The sequence below is a fragment of the Enhydra lutris genome, unplaced genomic scaffold, assembly GCF_002288905.1.
Source record: "Enhydra lutris kenyoni isolate GAN:26980312 unplaced genomic scaffold, ASM228890v2 scaffoldscaffold41, whole genome shotgun sequence".
In the NCBI taxonomy this organism is placed as follows: domain Eukaryota; kingdom Metazoa; phylum Chordata; class Mammalia; order Carnivora; family Mustelidae; genus Enhydra; species Enhydra lutris.
Genome location: NW_019154125.1, coordinates 18,298,291 through 18,321,511, shown reverse-complemented (window position 1 = coordinate 18,321,511; position 23,221 = coordinate 18,298,291). Strand labels below are relative to the sequence as shown.

Sequence of the window (23,221 nt, the reverse complement as noted above, 5' to 3'; positions counted from 1 at the left end):
GGACAGAATTGCTCAATCATTATACTGTATGCCTGAAACTTATGGTATTGTTATGTCAACTATATATTCAATTTAAAACAAGTATATTCACAGTTGACTACAAAATCCAACACAAGAGATAATTTTTTAAATTTATTGTCAATCTGAGAGGGGAAAAAGATCTAATTTTAATTTTCATGTTTCTTTATTAGTGAGGGTAAGTGGTCTAGCTTTATTCTCCTTACATATTAAATCATGCATGCATTTCCTCTGACCACTTTCTACTGGTCTATTTTTTTTTTTAGAGGGAGACATCAGATCTTTGTCTCTAATATGTGTTGCAAATATTTTTTCTGGCAGTTTTTTTTGTTTTTAAACTTCATATATATTGTTGTTTTTTGTTTTTTCCCCTGCAAGGAAGTGCTGATTCTTTTCCTTTATAGTTTCTGGATTTTGTCTTTTTACAGAAAAAAGAGTTAGAGCTTTTTAATGTGTTAATTTTAAGATAAAATCTGATGCACTTGGAATGTTGGTATGAGGAGTGAACATGGCAAGCTTCCTACCTTCATCTATTAAATGAGTAAAGAGCAAAAAATGTGGGGATAAAAAGCATTGGTCCACATAGCTCAAAGGGAGTGATCAATGAAGGTTAGTTCCCCATCTCAAGTGACTCCCTGGTGCCATAACAACATTGAATGTACATTCCATTTATTTCCTCACAAATTCGAAATGCTATCTTCATCATATATAAATATTATTTTGGGAAAACTAAAATAATAATTTAACGATTTCTTCACTAATCTTTAAGAAAAACATACACACATGTATCTACTACATTTCTGAAGTTACTTTAATCTCTTTTTTAGGACCTATTGAGAAAATCCCATCCTTCTAAATCCACAAAAGGGTCAGAGTGTGTAGTAAAACCCTGCCAGGCACTGAGTCTCCACAGCTCAGAAACCAGCACTGTTTAAAAATTTACTACATAAAGCCAACAGAGTGCTATGCTACCCTTTTGAACTGTTGTGTAACAACTCAAAGCCTGGCCCTATTGTACAGTTAAACATCTACAGAAGTCATTAAGGAGTCTTTCAGATGGCTCAAATGACAGAAAGATAGTAGGATGATGCAGCTTCGTTTTGGGAGAGGCCTGTGCGGGACCCACAAGTGGTGAGCAGAACACTGTGGGGGAGTGCCTGCACCCCCTAGCTGCTCACTGCACACTTGGAGGCCTCAGGATCCTCATGAACATGGTGCTGCCAGCAGGCACTGTAGTCACCGGGGGTGGGATGCCAGCTGAAACATACTCCCTCTCCCTGAGATAAATAATAAACTGAGCATAAGGCACCAACAGATGTTCCAGACTACAGCTTAGTCATTCTGGACAGCAAACTGTGCTATAGAAAATTCCCGCCTTGTCCCAAACATATCTCCTCCTCTTCCTGAGGCCCTTGTTTAGACACAGTGTTCTTATCAACACCCACAGAAGAAAATGGGTAAATGTGAACACCCTTTTATACAGCTTTAAATTACCTACATTCTCAGAATATAGTAAAATGCAATGCTGGTTAGGAAAACCTGTAACATATGCATTGCACATACTAATGTGTTTAGATATAAACAGAAACATGTCTTTAAGTTCTGTAAAGTTCTCTTCATTAGAATATAGACACTAACCTCTTTTGTCATTAGGCTCAGGGTCTCCTCTGGATATAGTTCTATAATCTGCAGTAGTCTGGGAAACTTCAGCCTGGCTTCACTGGAATGCAATTTTAAAGCTTTCAACATTTTGTCTACCACAACAGCTGGATACGTCTGTAGTTCTAGAGACTCAGTAACTACAAAGGACAGGAGAGAAGAAAAAAAGCAGTCAGTATACCCACTTATACATACATAAACTATAAATTTAACAAATGACTACATTTCCCTTTTGGGCTTCTATTTTGTAATATGTCACTGTTCTCTTTTAACAAGTACTTTAGATCAATAAACACCAGATGCAGTTTTGGGCCATATGTAAAAGCTTCCATCTTGAAGCTGAATTCTTCACTGGAATATGCATTCTGCATGCAGCACCGTTTCCTTCTTGGGCCAGAGGGAACACTGAACAGCTGCTGGTTACTGAATTTATTTCAGGAGCAAGAGGCAGGCCACATAGCCAATATTACCAAAGCTACAAGTAAAATGTAGAAACTATAAGCAAATGGAAAGACAGTGTGACTGTTTATATGCAGGTCACGTTGCTTGAAGATGCTGTTGCTTCTTAAAAAGACAAGACTTTTCTCAGAATAACTGTCATTTAAAACTCAAGATACAGGGGTGCCTGGGTGGCTCAGTGGGTTAAAGCTTCTGCCTTCTGCTCAGGTCATGATCTCAGGGTCCTGGAATCGAGCCCCGCATCGGGCTGTCTGCTCAGCAAGGAGCCTGCTTCCCCCACCCCTCTCTGCCTGCCTTTCTGCCTACTTGTGATCTCTGTCAAATAAATAAATAAATAAATAAATAAAATCTTAAACAAACAAACAAACAAACAAACAAACAAAAACCTAAGATGCAGAGGCACCTGAGTAGTTCAGTCAGATGAGCATCTGACTCTTGATTTTGGCTCAGGTCATGATCTCAGGGTCATGGGATCGGGTCCAGGTCTGGCTCCAAGCTCAACTTGGGAGTCTGCTTGAGATTCCCTCTCTCCCTCCCCTTCTGCACTTCCACCCACTCACGTGCCCATGCCCCCTTCTCTCTCTCTCAAATATAATCTTAAAAAAAAATAAATAAAAACAAGCAAACAGGAAGCAAAGTATCTACAGAAGTCTTAAGGCTTTGGCTAACACAATGTTACAAACTAAATGGTTTTTCCTTTTGTGACCCACCTGATGCACTCTCCTCCTCCTTGCGGAGCTGCTGGTCACAGAAATCCACCAGCGTCATGTAAGCATCTGTCATGCTGGCTACAGTACCCTTGCCCATGAGGGAAGGCTGGGCCTCCTCCTCAGCTATCCGCACGGCCTCAGAAAGGTGATGGAATGCTCTCTGGTGCAGACCTGCGATCACCTAGAATTCACAGAGGTCTCAATTGTGAACCTGTGAGTGCAGCTTAAGTTTTCTGGAAGAACTCTACTTTCTACTTGTGATGACACAGAAGAATACTTGTGATTTGTGAGCCATGAGATAACACAGAAAGCTGGTTAAATGGAAAAGGGAGTCTGTCCTGATTGTGAAACAGTGAGTGATTTCAGTATAATCCTCAGTACTTTCAAAACCCAGAAGGTCCACTAGTCATGCAGAGTTGGCACCAAAGATCAATGGGGGGTCATGCAGCCTGTCAGGAACTGAAGAAGAGATGGAAGTTGGCACTTTATCCTCACCACCCTGCTCAGAGGTTGGTAGTAACACTGAGGAGGAAGAATGCGAGGCTAACAACTAAAGTGAGTAGGCACAGGGAGATGAGGAGAGGTTGCTAACTATGGAAAATACAAAATCATCTGAGAAAAGCTAGGCAAAGCAGACACTCCATAAAAAAGTGGAAAAGGCTGGTTTGCTCCACAAGATAATGGGACGTCTGGATGGCAACTGGTGGTGAAATCCATTAACAAAATTCTTGGAAGAACTGTCCACATCAATCCAACACAAACTTCTCACTTCTAATACTGAAACAATCTGTATCACTCAAATAAACAGGAAACAATTGACTATGTCAGTTTTCCACATAAGAAACTTGGCTGCATAACTGTCAAATACATTCACAAAACACAAAGCAATCATCATTTCTCATTATTTCTTTTGTGTAGTCAGAAGGATGCACACTGGAGATGTACAACACACAAACATAAAAAGTTCACTCTTCCAGTATTCATTACCTTTTCTGCATTCTCTGTACTGGATCCAGAAAGATCCAAAATTCTTCTAGACTTGCTTTCCTCGATTTCAGCAAGGCAGGTTGGCTCCCTGATGAGAGCCTCAGCTATGATTCTGTATGTTGTACCCAAGAGAATATTCTGATCATGGAAAGCAAGAACATTTTTGCTTATGTAACTTGATGTGCTCTCACCTGTTGGATTAAAAACATACACATACACACAGATGATTTTCTCAGAAATAAATGGATGTCATAAATAAAAAAAAAGGATACTCATAGTGTACAGAAGTTGTTTTCTATTAAAAATTTAAAATAAATCTTGTAACTATAAGAAACTGGCTTCATACAGTGGTTAGGGAATTTCTTGAACTCATATGAATGAAAAATGTTCTTTGTTAGCAGTGACTATATCAAAGTCTATAGAGGCTAAGGCAATTAAAACACTGAATAAACTTTTATTCAAGTACCATCATTCTGCATTTTGTCAAAGCACCTAAATCCATTATAAAGGAAAGAAAATGTCTTTTTTTAATGCATTTGTGCATATACATTAAAAACCAGATTAGATTTTTAAATCGCTACTGTGATTTATAGCTGATAAAGCAACAGAGGCTGCTGCATGTAAAGGTCTAGTTATAATGTCTTACTATGGCTTTGGGGAAGGAAGCCCTGGTCAAGCCTGCAGCTTGCAGAGGGTACAAGAAGGGCACAAAGAGAAGGGGATGTCACCCAGCAAGTCCAATCAACCATTCTACCCTGCTCATCAATCCGTGAAAATTCTCTGCCAGATTACCTTCAGATACATGTTCAAAACTACTGGCCCTACTATTTCACAAGACAGTTAAAAACTACAGCCATATGATGACTACTAAAACTGTAGGATTAGTATTTTTTTTTTAAGATTTTATTTATTTATTTGACAGAGATCACAAGTAGGCAGAGAGGCAGGCAGAAAGAGAGGAGGAAGGAGGCTCCCTGCTGAGCAGAGAGCCCGATGTGGGGCTCGATCCCAGAACCCTGGGATCATGACCTGAAACAAAGACAGAGGCTTTAACCCACTGAGCCACCCAAGCGCCCCTAATATTAGGAGTGCTAATGTTATCTTAGTATCAACCAACTCCTTCTCCTCTCCTCCATTCCTCCCAACCAAAACCCCTAAAAATATTTAAGCAAACATAAGGATGATTTTCTGCTCTTGATAAATATGGAGAGCATGTTTCTCCTATTTGCATTTTTACTGAGACTAATAGTCTGATATAATTGCCTGTCTTACTGAAGAGTCCAACTTGGGAATATGGTTGTCAGCATGGTCAATAATACTGCTGCTATATACCCCAGGACAGAGGGCAGCAAAACAGGTGGAGTGAACCCAAAACTCACATAGTGAATTCTTTTTCTCCCCTCAGTTTTGAAGTCTATGTTAAAAAAAAAAAGAAAAGAAAAGAAAAGAAAAGCTGAGGAGGAAAAAGATGTTTCATATTCAATTTTTTAAAGGGCAATTCTTGTAAGTAAACAAGGTTTTCAAAATAATTAAACTATGAGACACATAATTTGCATAAATATTACAGAAAAAATTTTAATTTAAATTTTATTTGATCAATAAAGAAATAAAATCTCCAAGAACCACATTCCACAGCATTATTAGGATGCAAAGTACCTTGGCTCCAAATATTTAATAAAATTATTACAAAAGTTAATTCCCAAATGTCAGATAAAGCAGCAAAATAAGTTTTAAAAGACAAAGAAACATAATATAAAATAGCACCACTGAACTTATTTCTATAGAAAAGAATAGTCAAGTACCCAACAAGGAGACTGTTTTCAGCGCTGTGAGAATCTGCTCAGGGCAGGTCTGGCACTGGCTCCGGCTATGGCTGAGCCGGCAGTAGCTCTGCACCCACTGCACCTGCCAGTCATCTCTTGCTTTTGACTCTCTATGAAGCTCCTTCAGTAGTTTCATGGCAAGTGAGAAATTGTGCTATAGAAGAAAGAAAGTGGTAAGATAATACACAGGTGATCACTTAGAAATAAAAATAAAACATTTGACAGAAATTTTTAACTGGCCTTCTTTCCTTTTTGCATGACACAACTCACCTGAAAGCAGTAAATCCATCTCCTCAGCTTAAATTGTATAAATGTATTTTTAAAAAAGATTTTATTTATTTATTTGACAGAGAGAGACACATGTCTTTTTATTTATCATGGGGAAAGCATTCACATTTCAAGTGTATACAGTTCTATCTTTTAGTAAATTTACAAAGTTGGACAACCATCACTACTATCTAGTTCCAGAACATCTGATCAATTCAAAAAGAAACAATTTGCTCCCCATTCCCTCCAGCCATGGGCAAACACTAAACTACTTTCTATCTCTATGGATTTGCCGATTCTGGACATCTCCTATCAATGAAATCAGAAACGTGATTTTTATCTGTCTTCTTTCACTTAGCATAATCTTTTCTAGGTTTGCCCAAGTTACAGCGTGTATTCACACTTTATTCCTTCACACGGCTGAACAATATTCTGTTGCATGGATAGAACACATTTTATTTATCCATTCATCTATTGATAGCTTTTGGGGTTGCCTCCACCTTTTGGCTATTTTGAATAATACTGCTGTAAATATCTACGTACAAATTTCTGTGTGGACATACACTTTCACTTCTCCCATATACCTACGAGTTGAAATGGTGGATCACATGGTAACTCTATGTTTAACTTTTTGAGGAAATGTCAGACTGTTCTCCACAGCATCTGTACCACTTTACATTCCCATTATCAATGTATGAGGGTTCCAATTTCTCCGCATCTTCACCAATATTTGTCTGAGCAGTCTCTTTGATTACAGTGGGTGTGAAGTGGTATCTTGTGTGGGTTCAATTTGCATTTTCCTAATAACTAATAATGTTGAACATCTTTTCATGTGCTTGTTAACCATCTGTATATCTGCTTTGGAGAAATGTCTATTTAGAATTCTTAGCCCATTTTTTTTTTAAGATTTTTTATTTATTTATTTGACAGAAATCACAAGTAGGCAGAGAGGCAGGCAGAGAGAGGGGGAAGCAGACTCCCTGCTGAGCAGAGAGCCCGACTCGGGGCTTGATCCCAGGACTCTGAGACTATGACCCGAGCCGAAGGCAGAGGCTTAAACCACTGAGCCACCCAGGTGCCCCTTAGCCAATTTTTTAAGTTGGATTGAGTTTTTGTTGTTCAGTTATAAAGAGTTCTTTATGTGTTCTGGAATAGTAGACCTTATTCAGATACATGATTTCCCAATTATTTTCTCACATGTGTATGGGTTGTCTCATCACTTTTTTGAGTGTGTTCTTTGAGGCACAGGAATTTCTAAATTTTGATGTATAACTGATCTATTTTTTATTTGTTTGGTTGTTATGTGGATGTCTTTTAATTCTTCTTTACCAAGTTTCAAAAGACGTTTTCATCAAACCCATGTCTTGTTCTTTACTATCCTTTCAACTATGTAGGCTAAAAATCTGAGCCATCCTCAGCTGCATCCTCTCCATAATACTTACTATCTCTGGACTTCTTACTTCACTTCTAGAGCATCTTTCACATTGTTTGCATTCCTACCACAACTTTCCTAGTTTGAGACTTCATAGTCTCTCTGCTTTTTCCCTCAGCAGACAATCTTCCATACAGCTTCCAACTGAGCCAACATGTCCAGAGCAGATTGCAATTCCCAGCTTCTCACCTCCATGATTTTGCTGGAATATATCTTGTATCTATAGCACCTTTTTCTCTTCTCAAAGTGCAAACCCTACCATTTCCATAAAGCCCCATCTGAATGCCTCCTTCTGCAGCAAGCCTTCCTACCAGGCAGAAGGTCTCTTCTTCTTGGGGCTCTCCTAGCATGGTGACCTCTCTTTTCTTCACTCATCTTATGCTGTTTTGGGTTGAAGTGCAGCTCTTATTCTCTTGCTAGACAGTAATCACAAGAGCCGGAATAGTAGCTTCCCAACACCGTCCCTGACATTGTTGGGTGCAGCTTCTTAGCTACACTGTAATCCTCATCACTACTCAGAACTTCCTCACCACCAAATTCCTAAACTCAAGTCACACCATTTTGACCACAAACCTACTCTACCCACCAAATTCTTGCTATGTTTGCTTTATAACCTTAAAAACTCTGGTAACTTTACCTGCCTTCTTCCTGCTTCCACTTCCGTCCGTGTGCAATTAAGCCAGCCAGCTTTTCCCACCACTCTCTTTGCAATACTCTCAGGTCACCAGCCTTTGTCCCTGTATTACACCCAACTGGAAAAACCATACTCCTGGGTACATAGAAGTGCATGGCCTTTCTGCTCCTATACTCACAGACTCACCAGAGACCGCACTGACAGTTCTTCCATGGCTCGCCAGCCCCTCCACCACAGCTCAGAATAACCCACCACTCCCCCACTATTCTCAGATCTCTTCAGCTCAGCCTCTGCAGAGGGCCTACTCCCCAGAGAGAACAGAGTTCTTCCATTCACCTTTGCTTGAATCCTTTCGCTTTCAACTCCACAAGAAATCCTATCTTACTAATGATCCCTCTCTGTATGTCCATTCTCTCCCTACCATTAAGCTTTAAAATCCCCAGTCTCCTCTTTCCTAAAAATCCAAACTCTTCCCTGAGCCCACCTGCTTCTCCTCATCATGGCTTCCTTAGAAGCAGGCTGTGCTCACTGCCCCTTTATATCCATCCTTATCTGTTCTTCTACCCACTCTGATCTGACTTCTGCTCCAGTGAAATAGTTCTCACTGAAGTCAGCACAAGCCTCCTCTCAATGCAAGGGCACTTCAGTTTCTGCATGCCTTTGCTCTCCTGGGTAACAGGCACTGATGATTTCTGGCCCTCCCTCTGGGCTCAGCCTCTTGGTCATCCTCTAACGTCACCATCTAGTTTCAGCTCCTTTGTGGACACCTTTCCCTTTGTTCCTCCCAAAACTGTAGGTCTGTTTTGGTGACTGGTCCTGGTCACCTTATCCACTCCTGTGGCTTCAGTGATAGTCCATGTGCCAATCACCTTCAGACCTCTATTGCAAGCACAGCTCTTTTTCTCCAGAACTTTAGATTTCTTATGTACAAATTAGCAAATAGAAATCATAACTTGCTTGTCTTAAAGGCCTCACACATGCAATATGTCTTCAACTGAATGCACCCCACAAACTGCCGTTCTTCCTGCATTCCCATACACTCACCTATACAGGCAGAGAAGCCTGGGGATCCTACTTTCTCTTCTTGAACAGAACTAGTCACAGTGTCTCATCCATGCTTCCTTTTTCTTGAACTTGTTCACTGATCTCCACTTCCCAGACTCTAGCCTAGATTGGCTGCCCTTATCAATTACCTGGAGTAATATAGAGGCTGGACAACCCTTTGCCCTTCCTCCAATCATTTCTCTCACTACAATCAGAACACTGTTTTAAAACTGTTAATCCGGGGCACCTGGGTGGCTCAGTAGGTTAAGCTTCTGTCTTCGGCTCAGGTCATAATCCCAGGGTCCTGGGATTGAGTCCTACATTGGGCTCCCTGCTCAGTGGAGAGTCTGCTTTTCCCTCTCCCTCTGCCTCCCCCCGTTCTTGTGCTCTCTCTCAAATAAATAAATAAAATCTTAAAAAAAAAAAACTGTTTATCTGGTCACCTCTATCCCAGGGCTTCCTATACAAAGAAGAACAGCCATTAAGTAGGCATTCAAGTTCACCTGTCACTCTACTCAGGAAACCAAATGCCCAGGGTTATTCCTGAGTCTTTTTTTTTTAAATTTTTAAAAATTTTTTATAAACATATAATGTATTTTTTGGTAAAGGTCTGTGAATCGCCAGGTTTACACGCTTCACAGCACTCACCATAGCACATACCCTCCCCAATGTCCATAACCCCACCCCCCTCTCACTCCCCCCTCACCCTGCAACCCTCAGTTTGTTTTGGGAGATTAAGAGTCACTTACGGTTTGTCTCCCTCCTGATCCCATCTTGTTTCATTTATTCTTCTTCCACCCCCCTAAATCCCCACGTTGCATCTCCACTTCCTCATATCAGAGAGATCATATGATAGTTGTCTTTCTCCAATTGACTTATTTCACTAAGCATGATACCCTCTAGTTCCATCCACGTCATCGCAAGTGGCAAGATTTCATTTCTTTTGATGGCTGCATAGTATTCCATTGTATATATATACCACTTCTTCCTTATCCATTCATCTGTTGATGGACATCTAGGTTCCTTCCATAGTTTGGGTATTATAGACATTGCTGCTATAAACATTTGGGTGCACGTGCCCCTTTGGATCACTACGTTTGTATCTTTAGGGTAAATACCCAGTAGTGCAATTGCTGGGTCACAGGGTAGTTCTATTTTCAACTTTTTGAGGAACCTCCATGCTGTTTTCCAGAGTGGTTGCACCAGCTTGCGTTCCCACCAACAGTGTAGGAGGGTTCCCCTTTCTCCGCATCCTCGCCAGCATCTGTCATTTCCTCACTTGTTAATTTTAGCCATTCTGACTGGTGTGAGGTACTATCTCATTGTGGTTTTGATTTGTATTTCCCTGATGCCGAGTGATATGGAGCACTTTTTCATGTGTCTGTTGGCCATCTGGATGTCTTCTTTGCAGAAATGTCTGTTTGTGTCTTCTGCCCATTTCTTGATTGGATTATTTGTTCTTTGGGTGTTGAGTTTGCTAAGTTCTTTATAGATTTTGGACACTAGCCCTTTATCCGATATGTCGTTTGCAAATATTTTCTCCCATTCTGTCAGTTGTCTTTTGGTTTTGTTAACTGTTTCCTTTGCTGTGCAAAAGCTTTTTATCTTGATGAAATCCCAATAGTTCATTTTTGCCCTTGCTTCCCTTGCCTTTGGCGATGTTCCTAGGAAGATGTTGCTGCAGTTGAGGTCGGAGAGGTTGCTGCCTGTGTTCTCCTCAAGGATTTTGATGGATTCCTTTCTTACATTGAGGTCCTTCATCCATTTGGAGTGTATTTTCATGTGTGGTGTAAGGAAATGGTCCAATTTCATTTTTCTGCATGTGGCTGTCCAATTTTCCCAACACCATTTATTGAAGAGGCTGTCTTTTTTCCATTGGACATTCTTTCCTGCTTTGTCGAAGATTAGTTGACCATAAAGTTGAGGGTCTATTTCTGGGCTCTCTATTCTGTTCCATTGATCTATGTGTCTGTTTTTGTGCCAGTACCATGCTGTCTTGATGATGACAGCTTTGTTATAGAGCTTGAAGTCCGGAATTGTGATGCCACCAACTTTGGCTTTCTTTTTCAATATTCCTTTGGCTATTCAAGGTCTTTTCTGGTTCCCTATAAATTTTAGGATTATTTGTTCCATTTCTTTGAAAAAAATGGGTGGGATTTTGATAGGGATTGTATTAAATGTGTGTATTGCTTTAGGTAGCATAGACATTTTCACAATATTTGTTCTTCCAATCCAGGAGCATGGAACATTTTTCCATTTCTTTGTGTCTTCCTCAATTTCTTTCATGAGTACTTTACAGTTTTTGGAGTATAGATTCTTAGCCTCTTTGGTTAGGTTTATTCCTAGGTATCTCATGGTTTTGGGTGCAATTGTAAATGGGATTGACTCCTTAATTTCTCTTTCTTCTGTCTTGTTGTTGGTGTAGAGAAATGTAACTGATTTCTGTGCAATGATTTTACATCCTGACACTTTACTAAATTCCTGTACAAGTTCTAGCAGTTTTGGAGTGGAGTCTTTTGGGTTTTCCACATATAGTATCATATCATCTGCTAAGAGTGATAGTTTGAATTCTTCTTTGCTGATTTGGATGCCTTTAATTTCTTTTTGTTGTCTGATTGCTGAGGCTAGGACTTCTAGTACTATGTTGAATAGCAGTGGTGATAATGGACATCCCTGCCGTGTTCCTGACCTTAGCGGAAAAGCTTTCAGTTTTTCGCCACTGAGAGCATCATATGGGTCTCGTTCTTTCTTTTATTAATGTGTTGTATCACATTGATTGACTTGCGGATGTTGAACCAACCTTGCCGCCCTGGAATAAATCCCACTTGGTCGTGGTGAATAATCCTTTTAATGTACTGTTGAATCCTACTGGCTAGTATTTTGGTGAGAATTTTCACATCTGTGTTCATTAAGGATATTGGTCTGTAATTCTCTTTTTTGATGGGATCCTTGTCTGGTTTTGGGATCAAGGTGATGCTGGCCTCATAAAATGAGTTTGGAAGTTTTCCTTCCATTTCTATTTTTTGGAATAGTTTCAGGAGAATAGGAATTAGTTCTTCTTTAAATGTTTGGTAGAATTCCCCTGGGAAGCCATCTGGCCCTGGGCTTTTGTTTGTTTGGAGATTTTTGATGACTATTTCAATCTCCTTACTGGTAACGGGTCTGTTCAGGTTTCCTATTTCTTCCTGGTTCAGTTGTGGTAGTTTATATGGGTCTCTAGGAATGCATCCATTTCTTCCAGATTGTCAAATTTGTTTGCATAGAGTTGCTCATAGTATGTTCTTATAATTGTTTGTATTTCTTTGGTGTTTGTTGTGATCTCTCCTCTTTCATTCATGATTTTATTTATTTGGGTCCTTTCTCTTTTCTTTTTGATAAGTCTGGCCAGGGGTTTATCAATCTTATTAATTCTTTCAAAGAACCAGCTCCTAGTTTCATTGATTTGTTCTATTGTTTTTTGGGTTTCTATTTCATTGATTTCTGCTCTGATCTTTATGATTTCTCTTCTCCTGCTGGGTTTAGGGTTTCTTTCTTGTTCTTTCTCCAGCTCCTTTAGGTGTAGGGTTAGGTTTTGTACTTGAGACCTTTCTTATTTCTTGAGAAAGGCTTGTACCGCTATATATTTTCCTCTGAGAACTGCCTTTGCTGTGTCCCACAGATTTTGAACCGTTGTGTTTTCATTATCATTTGTTTCCATGAATTTTTTCAAATCTTCTTTAATTTCCTGGTTGACCCATTCATTCTTTAGAAGGATGCTGTTTAGTCTCCATGTATTTGGGTTCTTTCTCAAAAAGAGCTATTAAAAAACAGCTAATTTAAGAAAATTATTGTGCTACAATAGAGGAACACAAATGTAAGTACTCACCTGCTTTCTTGCACTTTCTACCATCTTCATTTTCATGGAGAATATACAGTTCTTAATCAGGGAACAGACTTCTTCTCCCTGCTCCTGCACTTCCATCTTATCACTAGAATCTTTATCACCATCCATGGACATACTATGATCACCTGGAGGAAGAGTAAGTTTCTCCTCTATTTTGCTGAGAAAGAAACATCTACACAAAACAATGAAAAATGAAAAGTAATGGCAGAGACTTATGAAATAAATCTTTTATATATGGGAAGCTACTGGATGGCATTTACAGACAGAAATTCTACAATTATTAAATTTTTGCTCATTTCTGGGGGTACCTGGGTGGCTTAGTTAGTTGAGAATCTGACACTTCATTTTAGATCAGGTCATGATCTCAGGGTTGTGTAATCGAGTCCTGTGTCAGGCTCTGCACTGAGTGGGGAGTCTGTTGAGACTCTCTTTTTCCCTCTCCCTCTGACCCTCTCCCACCTGCTCATGCACTCTTTCTCTAAAAGTAAATAAAAAATTTTTTTGCTCATTTTTTAGACTGTTAAGTGTGTACTCTAAGTACCAGATTCAATAGCCATTTTTAATTAACCAACTCTTTAAAAGATATTTTTCTGGGGTGCCTGGGTGGTTCAGTGGGTTAAGTCTCTACCTTCCACTCAGGTCATGGTCTCAGGGTCCTGGGATCAAGTCCCACATTGGGCTCTCTGCTCAGTGGGGAGCCTGATTCCCCCTGCCTCTCTGCCTACTTGAGATTTCTCTCTGTGTCAAATAAATAATAATAAATAAATAAAATCTTAAAAAAAAAGATATTTTTCCAGGTATCATTTATTGCCTACACCTCCACAAAATAAACCATTTAAATGCACAATGTTCTCTCTTAATGAATGGGTGACATGCCCTATGTTGGGTCTTTTCATGTCTCCTAATCTAAGGTCCTACCCCAAAGGTAAAACATGTAAAGCAGCAAACAGGTTATAATCACTGGGGATATGAAAAGGCTGTATTGCTATAAAATTATCTGTATTTGTATTATAATTTACACATCTGACTGTTCTAGTGATTTCATTTTCATTATTTTCATGCCAGTACCACTGACAATGACCTTAACGTATAAAATCCACCCCTGATCAATATCAACGAAGTTTTTGTCCATCCAGTGACTAATCTCCATTTTCTTAGAAACACTGTGGCCAGATAAACCAGCATGTCCCATACACCTCTTTCTTTTGTTTTGTTGTTGTTATTTCCCAAATACAAGCCTTTCTAGTCATCTATCTGCTTCTGTGTTCCTAGCCCCCTACCCAACACACGAGTGCCCCCTCCCTCCCAACAGGTGCTACTGTTTTTTAAGCTTTCACTGTTTTTAGTTAATAGAATAAATAAGCAAAAGTGGCATAAGATAGGTACTTAATAAATATTTGAGGAAATAATTATGAAACATACGTTGAAACATAAATGTTACAGTATGAGTAAAGTTCCCTGAGCTCAGAGAAACAGGAATCAGGGGGCAACAAGGGGAGGTGGATTAGTGTTTACAAGGTGATAAGACTGTTTCCTGGGCTTTAAAAAATGCATTTAATTTCAAGTAATTTCAGTAGTAGAACTCCTGATAAGGAAGTTCTAGATAGAAGAAACAAACTAAACAAAGGCAGAGAAGTGTTACAGTGTAGGACACATTCTCGTATCAAGACTGGGGAGGACAGAACCAGGAAGCGAAACATCTTCTAGAGCCCTAGAGCCCTAGGGCCCTAGAGCCCTAGAGCCCATCCTTCTGCTGATAACTAACACTCTGGATAAAATACCAAATATCACCATCAAAGACTGCTGAGTGAATACAAGATGGCAGACTGTTACATACAAAGAGGCCAAAGGTGGGAGAAGTACTGCATTAGGATGAAGTTTTTGTTTTCTCTTTCTTTTTCCAGTTTTTCCATGAGGATAACCATGGCTGATAAGAGGTATGGTAGCCAGAGTGACTAAGATTCAGACAGGAACCCTGAAGTATTGTGCCCAGAGAAAGCTAGAAGGGAACCTAGGCAGACCAAAGGTTGTAGTAGGAATCCTGGAAGGGGGAGAGCCAGAGAAGAGGCTCTCTAATTCTGTTTATGAAGCCACACGAGTTTCAGCCTGCCTCCTAAAATATGCATGTGCAGGACTGACTGGAAACAATGAAGGAAAGGCTTGAGTCCTGGACTGAGATGTAAATCAAGAAGGCAAGACAGAGTCCACTGTCCAAAACTAACTAGACTGACTGCTTGCTAAAGCAATAATTCCTGAGAATTATAATAAAGCTCAGAGTCTACACAAGATAATATTAACAATTTCTAAGATATACCTGAATATATACCTGATATACAAAGAACCAGGAAAATGTATCCATTCTGGGTAGAAAAGACAGTCAACAGATTCAACTCTTACATGACCCATATGCTGGAATGATCATATAGAACCTTAAAGCAGCTATTTTTACAAAGATTTTACTTATTTATTTTAGAAAGAAAGCAAGTGAGTGAGCAGGGTGAGGTGGGGAGTGGTAGAGGGGGAGAGAAAAGGACAAGAAGACTCCACAGTAAGTGTGGAGCCTAATGTAGGCTTGATCGCACGACCCTGAGATCATGATCTGAGTGAAAACAAGAGTGCAGGACTGACCGGAAACAGTGAAGGAAAGGTTTGAGTCCTGAACTGAGATGTAAATCAAGAAGATTTAAATGTAATTTAAGATGTAAATCTTAACTAACTGAGCCACCCAGGCACCCCAAGCAGCTTATTAACGATGCTCTAAGAGGTAAAAAAAAAAAATAACATGAAATAATGGAAAGGCAACTATCTCAGTAGAAAAAAGTAAATATTAAAAAAGCCAAATGGAAATTTTACAACTGAAAAAACATACTAATTAATAAAAAATTCACTACATAAACTTAAAGAGGAATTAAGAGGAAAATTATAGTGACCTTGAAGATAGGCCAACAGAAATGATCTAATCTGAAGAATAAAGAGAAAAAAAGATTGAATAAAAATGAACAGAGCTTCAAGGATGTGTGTGGGACGATGTCAAAAAGTCCAATATATGTATAATGGGCACCCCACAAAGACAGAAAAATTGGGGCAAAAAATACTTGAAAATACAGAAAATTCCCCAAATTTAATGACATAAAGGTGCAGATTTGAGAAGCTCAGTGAACCTTGAGCAGGTAACTTCAAAGGAAGCTATACCTAAATCCATCATAATCAAACTGCTAAGAGCCTATGTTAAAAAAAATTCTGAAACCAAAGAGTGAGACAGAATACATACAGGGGAACAACAATTTGAGTAATCATTCTTTTAGAAACATGATACTGCTGAGGAGGAAGGGGGAATCTACCCAGAATTCTATATCCACAGAAAATATTCTTCAGGAAACACAGTAAAATAAAGGTATCTTCAAATAGAAGAAAACTAAGAGAATTCATCAAAGGCAGACCTAAACTACAAGAATTGCTTAAAGGAAAGTTTTCAGCTAAAGGTAAAGGATATCAGAGGAAAACTAGGGTCTTTACAAACAAATAATGAGCATCAGAAATACTAAGTATAAAGTGACTTTTTGTCTCTTAAGTTCTTTCAAATATGTATGACTGTTTAAAGCAAAAATATAATATCTATTAGTATTTTCACTATATGCTATCATACATTATTTTGACGTATAATGATAAAAAGGACATTTAATCAGGAAGACCTAGCAATTATTGACGTGTATATGCCTAGTAACAAAGTTCAAAATACAGTAAGTAAAAATAGACAGAATTAAAGAGAAAAATAGACAATTCCACAATCAAAGTAAGAGATTTTGAAATCCTTACATATCTAGGCAGCTGATGGAATAGGCCAAAAAAAAAAAAAAATCAATAAAGACATAGAGTTCTGAAAAATACTATCAACCACCTTGATCTAATTGAAATTTATAAGCATTACATTTAAGAACTGCATAATATACAGGATTTAAGTACACACAGTATATTTACTAAAATAGACCATATGCTAAACTGTAAAACAAGTTTCAACAAATTTTAAAAAGCTAAAACTATACACAATGTGTTTTGTGGCCATTGTGGAATTAATTTAGAAATCAATAATAAGAGAGACAAAAAAACTCACCTATTTGGAAATTAAACAAAGCACTTATAACTATTTCAAGGTCAAAAATGAAATCATATGAAAATTAGAAGAAATTTTATTTATTTTAGAGAGAGCACATGTGCATGCTGGGAGGCGGGAAGAGGGAGGGGAAAGAATCTCAAGCAGACTCTCCACTGAGAGCAGGCCTGACATGGGGCTTGATCCCATGACCCTGAGATCATGATCTAAGCCAAAACCAAGAGTCAGACAGTCAACCAACTGAGCCACCCAGGAGCCCCAAAGAATTAGAAAATATTTTAAACTAAATGATACTGTAAATACTACATATCAAAATTCGCAGTATGTAGCCAAAGCAGAGCTTAGAGGGGTGCATGTAGCTTTAAATGTTTTTATTAGGGGAAAAAGTATAAAATCAAACATCAAAGTTTCCACCTTAAGAAACTAAAAAAAGAAGAGCAAAGTCAGTCAAAAGTAAGCTGAAAGAAGAAAATACTAAAGATGAGACCAGAAATCAATTAAATTTCAGAACACAGTTATCAAGGAAAATTAACAAGTCAAAAGCTGGTCCTTTGAGAAGATCAACAGAATTGACAAACCTCTAGCGAGACTGATCAAGAAAAAACAGAGAACACAAGTTACCAATATCAGGAGTGAAAAAGGGATTCCCACTACAGATACTGCCAGTAATTTAAAAAAAAAAAAAAAAAAAAAGAATAATGTGAGCAATTTTATGTGAACAATTTGACAACTTAAATGAAATGGAAAAATATACTGAAAAATACAATTTAATAAAATTGACACAAAAAGAAATAGAAAATTTAAATAGCCCCATATCTACCAAAGAAATTACATGCATTATCCAAAATCTTCCCAAAAGGAAAACTACAGGCTCATATAAAATCTCACTGGTGAATTCTATCAAATATTCACTTAAGAAATAAGAAGGATCTTATATAACCTTTTTTCAAGGAAAAAAGAAGGGAACATGTCTAACTTATTTTATAGACCTAATATCAAAACCTGACAAAGACATTATAAAAAATAAAATTACAAACCAATATCCCACTTGAATTTAGACACTAAAATTCTTCTTAAAATTCCCAGGACCTGGGATCATGACCCGAGCCAAAGGCAGAGGCTTTAACCCACTGAGCCACTCAGGTGCCCCTAGACACTAAAATTCTTAATAAAATGTTAGCAAATCTAAGAATATATAAAAAGGATCATTGTACCATAGAAAGTTTACCCTCCAAATGCAACATTTGTTTCATATTCAAAAATCAGTCAATGTAATAAACTATAAGGAGGTATGACATCATCAAGATGGTAACATAGGTCATTCTTGACTTCAGTCTCCCTTACAAAACAGAAACAGAAACAAAAACAAGATGTGCCTGTGATATCAGTTTGAAGGGGCTCCTGCTGGCCAAATCTGAGACAATTTGAACATGATATAAATAAGAACAGTTATGGATTATATTCCATTAAATAAAATTGGAATCCATCATTCTATATTGGTAACTAAAATTTAAGTAAATAAATAAATAGATGGAGAAAAGAAGGGTCTTTCTTACACTAAGATATGGAACAAGTGGTGGAATTAGAAAATCATCACCTTGCAACTATCATTGTCGAGCCTGGTTTTGGCTAAAAGTCGTTCACAGATAAAAAATAAAAAGGGCTAAGTTTTATGAGAAGCAGGATATATGCATGTTTCAAAGCATCTCTCACACTGTTTATTAGTTGCACAGGAAAAAAATCTAGGCATTAAAACAACAAAAAATCCCAAGCATCATACACTGGAGAGACTAGATAACATTGTTTCTGAGTCCTGCTTTTTTATTTTCCCTTGTATGTATGTATTTAAGTTTTAATTTTAATTCTGATTGGTTAACATACAGTGTTACATTAGAGATGTATAATATGGTGATTCAACACTTACATATAATACTCAGTGCTCATCACAAGTATACTCCTTCATGCCCATCACCTATTTAACACTTCCCCTACTTTCTCCCCTCTGGCAACCACCATCTTATTCTCTATAGCTGAGTTTGTTTCTCGGCTTGCCTCTATTTCCCTTCACTTATTTGTTTTGTTTTTTAAATTTCACATGCAAGTGAAATAAATATGGTATTTGTCTTTCTCTGAATGACTTATTTTGCTTAGTATTATACTCCCTAGCTCTATCCATGTTATTGCAAATGTCAAGATTTTGTTGTTTGTTTTTTATGGCTGAGTAATATTCCATTGATATATACTACATCTTCTTCATCCATTTGTCAGTGGATGGACACTTGGGCTGCTTCCATACTTTGGATATTGTAAATAATGCTGCTATAAACATTGGGTACATGTAAGTTAGTATTTTGTGTCCTTTGAGTAAATATCTATTAGTGCAATTGCTGGACTACATAGTACTTCTATTTTTAACTTTTTGAGGAACCTTCTTACTGTTTTCCACAGTGGCTGCACCAGTTTGTATTTCCACCAACAATGCAAGAGGTTTCCCCTTTCTCCATATCCTTGCCAACACCTGTTACTTCTTGTACTGTTGACTTTAGCCATTCTGACAGGTATGAGGAGATATCTTATTATAGTTTTGATTTGTACTTCCCTGATGATGAGTGATGTTGACCATCTTTCCATGTAAGAGACCAGATAATATTTTAACTTTTTAAAATTATTATCTCCAGTAATTATTATTATCTCCAGTAAAAAGCATGTGGACACTCTGCACTTCCAGATGTGATACCCTGAGAATAATACTTTAGTTAAGTAATATTATAACTAGGGATGTATCACCTGAATATAACTGTGAGAATATACAGACAAACCCAAATTGATGAACATTCTTCTAAAGTGTTAATGTCATGAAAGATGGCTGAGGAAATGTTCCAGATTAAGAGGCTAGAAAGACATTTTGATTAAATAAAGTATGAGATTCTGGACTGGATTCTGTCTCAGGAGGGGGTAAAATGCTTTGAAGAACATTAATGGTACTATTGACAAAACTGAAATTGGGCCTGTAGATTAAAAATGAAAACAGTGAAGTTATTATTGTACTGAGGTTATATAAGAGAATACTCTTTTCCTTAGAAAATGTACACTGATGAAGAGATAAAGAGACATATATATGCAACTTAAATTCAAATGGTTCAAAACATAATAACGTATGTGTGGGGAGAAAAAAGGCTAATGTGGCAACATTTAAAAATGTTTAAAAACAGTGAATGTGAGTAAAAGATAGAGAGGTGAGTTCTACTTTTCTTACAACTTTTCTATAGAGAAGAACTCTCAAAATGAATAGTAAAAAAAAAAAAGTTACAAAAAATAAAACGTTAAAAAACAACAACAACCAAAAAACCCCACAAAAAACACTGTAGCAGCAGAGGAAATGGGATATAATGGCAAGGGGTGCCTGGGTGGTAAGTCAGTTAGGTGTCAGACTCTTGGTTTCAGTTCAGGTCGTGATCTCAGGGTCATCAGATTAAGCCCTACATTGGGTTCCAAGCTCAGTTTGAGTCTGCTTCAGATTCTCTCTCTCCCTCTCCATTTGCTCCTCCAACTTGTGCTTTTTTTCTAATATATACATAAATAAACAAATCTCTTTAAAAAAAGGGATATAATGGCAAGAACATTACACATAGGATCACAGTCCCTGAGTCTGACTTACTGTGTATATTTGCATAAAATAGTTCACAACCTCTGATTTTGGTGCCTTGTCTCTGAAATATATGGTTAGTATCTGCCTCATAAATTATCCAGGGTTGTCACAGGGCAAAGAAAAACTGAGCATATGAAAATCATCTCAGGCCTGGTAAAGTGATACATACAGTTATGTAACAGAGTCAGGAGGTGGGAGGCAGGAGAGTCAAAAACCCAACTTATAATAATAGAATAATTAAAAAATCTCTAAGCAGTGTTTTCTTTGCTGCCATTTCAGTAGCTAACATTCAGCCCTGAGACAGAAGCAGATGGACCACTGTCCCCACTGCTCCCCTGCCTTCTCTGACTGCCAGAAGGATGTTCATAACAAACCTCCCAGCACATGACAAATTCAGTGTTAGTGGGTTGCAGTCCCCTCACAGGGAACAAGCTGGGACAAAGGACACACTGCTGACATGGAGAGTATTCTAAGAACGAAGAACTTATATGAGAAATCAGCAAGATGTCAGCTATCTACACTAGACTCAAAGCCCCCATTTTCCTAAACCAGTTTTGGAGAAAAACCTTTCTGGCAATTTCAGAAAAAAATCCACATTCAGATGAAAAGGATTACTCCTTACCGATTTGTGATGATGTCATCCCAGATGTTCATTGGGTCCATTTTAGTATCTGGGTATCTGTTTGTCCAGGTTTTTAGAAGTCTCTTAAGGGGAGCTTGAGATGATAAATTACCTAAAAATAATAGAAGATGACTATATCCACAGCTCAATGACAAGACCAATTTAAAAAGTAGGGCTTCCACTAGTGAATAGAAACGTAATTCAAATTTCTTGACCAAATTAAAAATTTTTGTTTTGTCTTTCACAACAGGAATGAAAAGTTACCACAGTAAACCTAATACATATTCACAATCAGAACTCAATTTCTTAAGGACATAGAGTAAGATTGGGAAGATGAACATACACAGTTTTTAAATTTAGCATAGGTTCACAGTCCTTCATCCACAATTCCAAAATCTAAAAAGCACTGAAACCTGATAAGTTTTCATAGGGTTGCAGCCAATTTTCTTGTTGGCAAAATCTGATCTGAATCAGCACAGGACTACTTATAGTTTTGGTTTATGCCATTTATGTGAGTATTCACCACTTAAGCTGGAGACACATCACTGTGTTGAATGACAGAATACTGCCCCAAACCCTGGTATGTGTACAAGGTTACACGATAATAATTAATAAACAAAGCAATCTGGCCTCAAGAGATTCATGATAACTCTCAGAAAATTTAAATTTCACATTACTAATGTTTTTAAAGCTTTAGTTTTTCTTTCTGTTGGTGGGAAAGCAGTGGTTAAGAACACAAGCTTAAATCGACAGTCCTGGGTTCAAGATCAGGATTTTTCTACATATTACATTAGGCAAGTTATTTAACCTGTTTCTATAAAATGAGAAGAAAAAAACATAAATCTTCTAAGGCTGTCATAAAAACTATGTAATATAGAAAAAGAGATTAACTTAAGTCCCGGAAAGTAGAAAACACTTAATGAATAATCATTAATTATGTCATTAACAATATGTACTTGGAAAAGAATTCTCCAAATTTAGAGTATGATCAGTTGTAGATATATATGAATACCAATTTTTATTAGTACTGATAGTGTCTTTCATTTTTATTTTTTAGTTATTCAGCATACAAGCTGAAATTCCAACTTATAACTAAGATGTATATCTGATGCAAAGATGTACTCTTTCCCTTTGACTCTGGGTGGCCTCCCATAGGTGCCAGGATAGAATCTACTTGCTGGCAGCAGAAAGACCTTCAGGGTCTGCACACTGCTACCAGCAGTTTCATCTCCCCTCAGGCCAGGGCATGTGGCACCCAGTCACTGAACTTCCAGCCTATCCGGGACACTGCAGGCTTTCTATAAGACAGACTTTCTGTGAGCCCCCCTGCCTTTTACACACTCAACTCAGGCCCTTCCTTCAGGAGCCTCCGCACCCTTCAGTCCAGGGCAGATTCTGTTACCATATTTGACATGGGACTTTCCTCTGCCTCAGTAGGAATCACATTCTGTAGGGATTACCCCACTCTTTTGAAAGCTTTTTCAAGCTAGGCAATATTTTTTATTTGGCTTTGCATCTTCAGTATCTAGAATAGTGCTTGACTATTTTAAACATTTACTTCAGTGATGTCAAAATATGTATTTGTAGAATGAACTCAAGGTATTTTCTTACCCATATATTAAGAAACATGTACTTCCACTAAGTAAAATCATACCAAAATATTCCTGTAATTATAAAAGAAAAAAATGGTAGATTAAAAAAATTACCTTGTTTGCTTATAAAACTGATGAACTCCTGAATTTCTATTATAGTTTGTACAGACTGCAATTTGGTGAGTCTACTTCTGTGTAAGAGGACATCAATACTTGAGTAATTCTAGAAAAAAGATATTTAACATTGCTTACAAATAAATTTACTACTTTAAACTTTAATACAGTTCTCTATAACATAAAACACAGCAACTACCCTGCATCAATTACAGAA

General features: G+C 37.8%; 1 protein-coding gene across 2 annotated transcripts in view; it reads right to left on the bottom strand.

The window, feature by feature from the left end:
* The window catches only part of LOC111155445 (protein kinase, DNA-activated, catalytic polypeptide), a 222,726-nt gene that overhangs the window by 18,597 nt on the left and 180,908 nt on the right, over positions 1–23,221 (bottom strand). For both annotated transcript variants that reach the window (XM_022515606.1, XM_022515607.1), the window contains exons 67-73: positions 23,005–23,113; positions 21,299–21,410; positions 12,899–13,088; positions 5,636–5,810; positions 3,834–4,024; positions 2,847–3,027; positions 1,657–1,817 (exon numbers count right to left, since the gene is read on the bottom strand). In XM_022515606.1, coding sequence (XP_022371314.1) covers positions 1,657–1,817; positions 2,847–3,027; positions 3,834–4,024; positions 5,636–5,810; positions 12,899–13,088; positions 21,299–21,410; positions 23,005–23,113 — 1,119 coding nt within the window. The remainder of the gene's footprint in view (positions 1–1,656; positions 1,818–2,846; positions 3,028–3,833; positions 4,025–5,635; positions 5,811–12,898; positions 13,089–21,298; positions 21,411–23,004; positions 23,114–23,221) is intronic.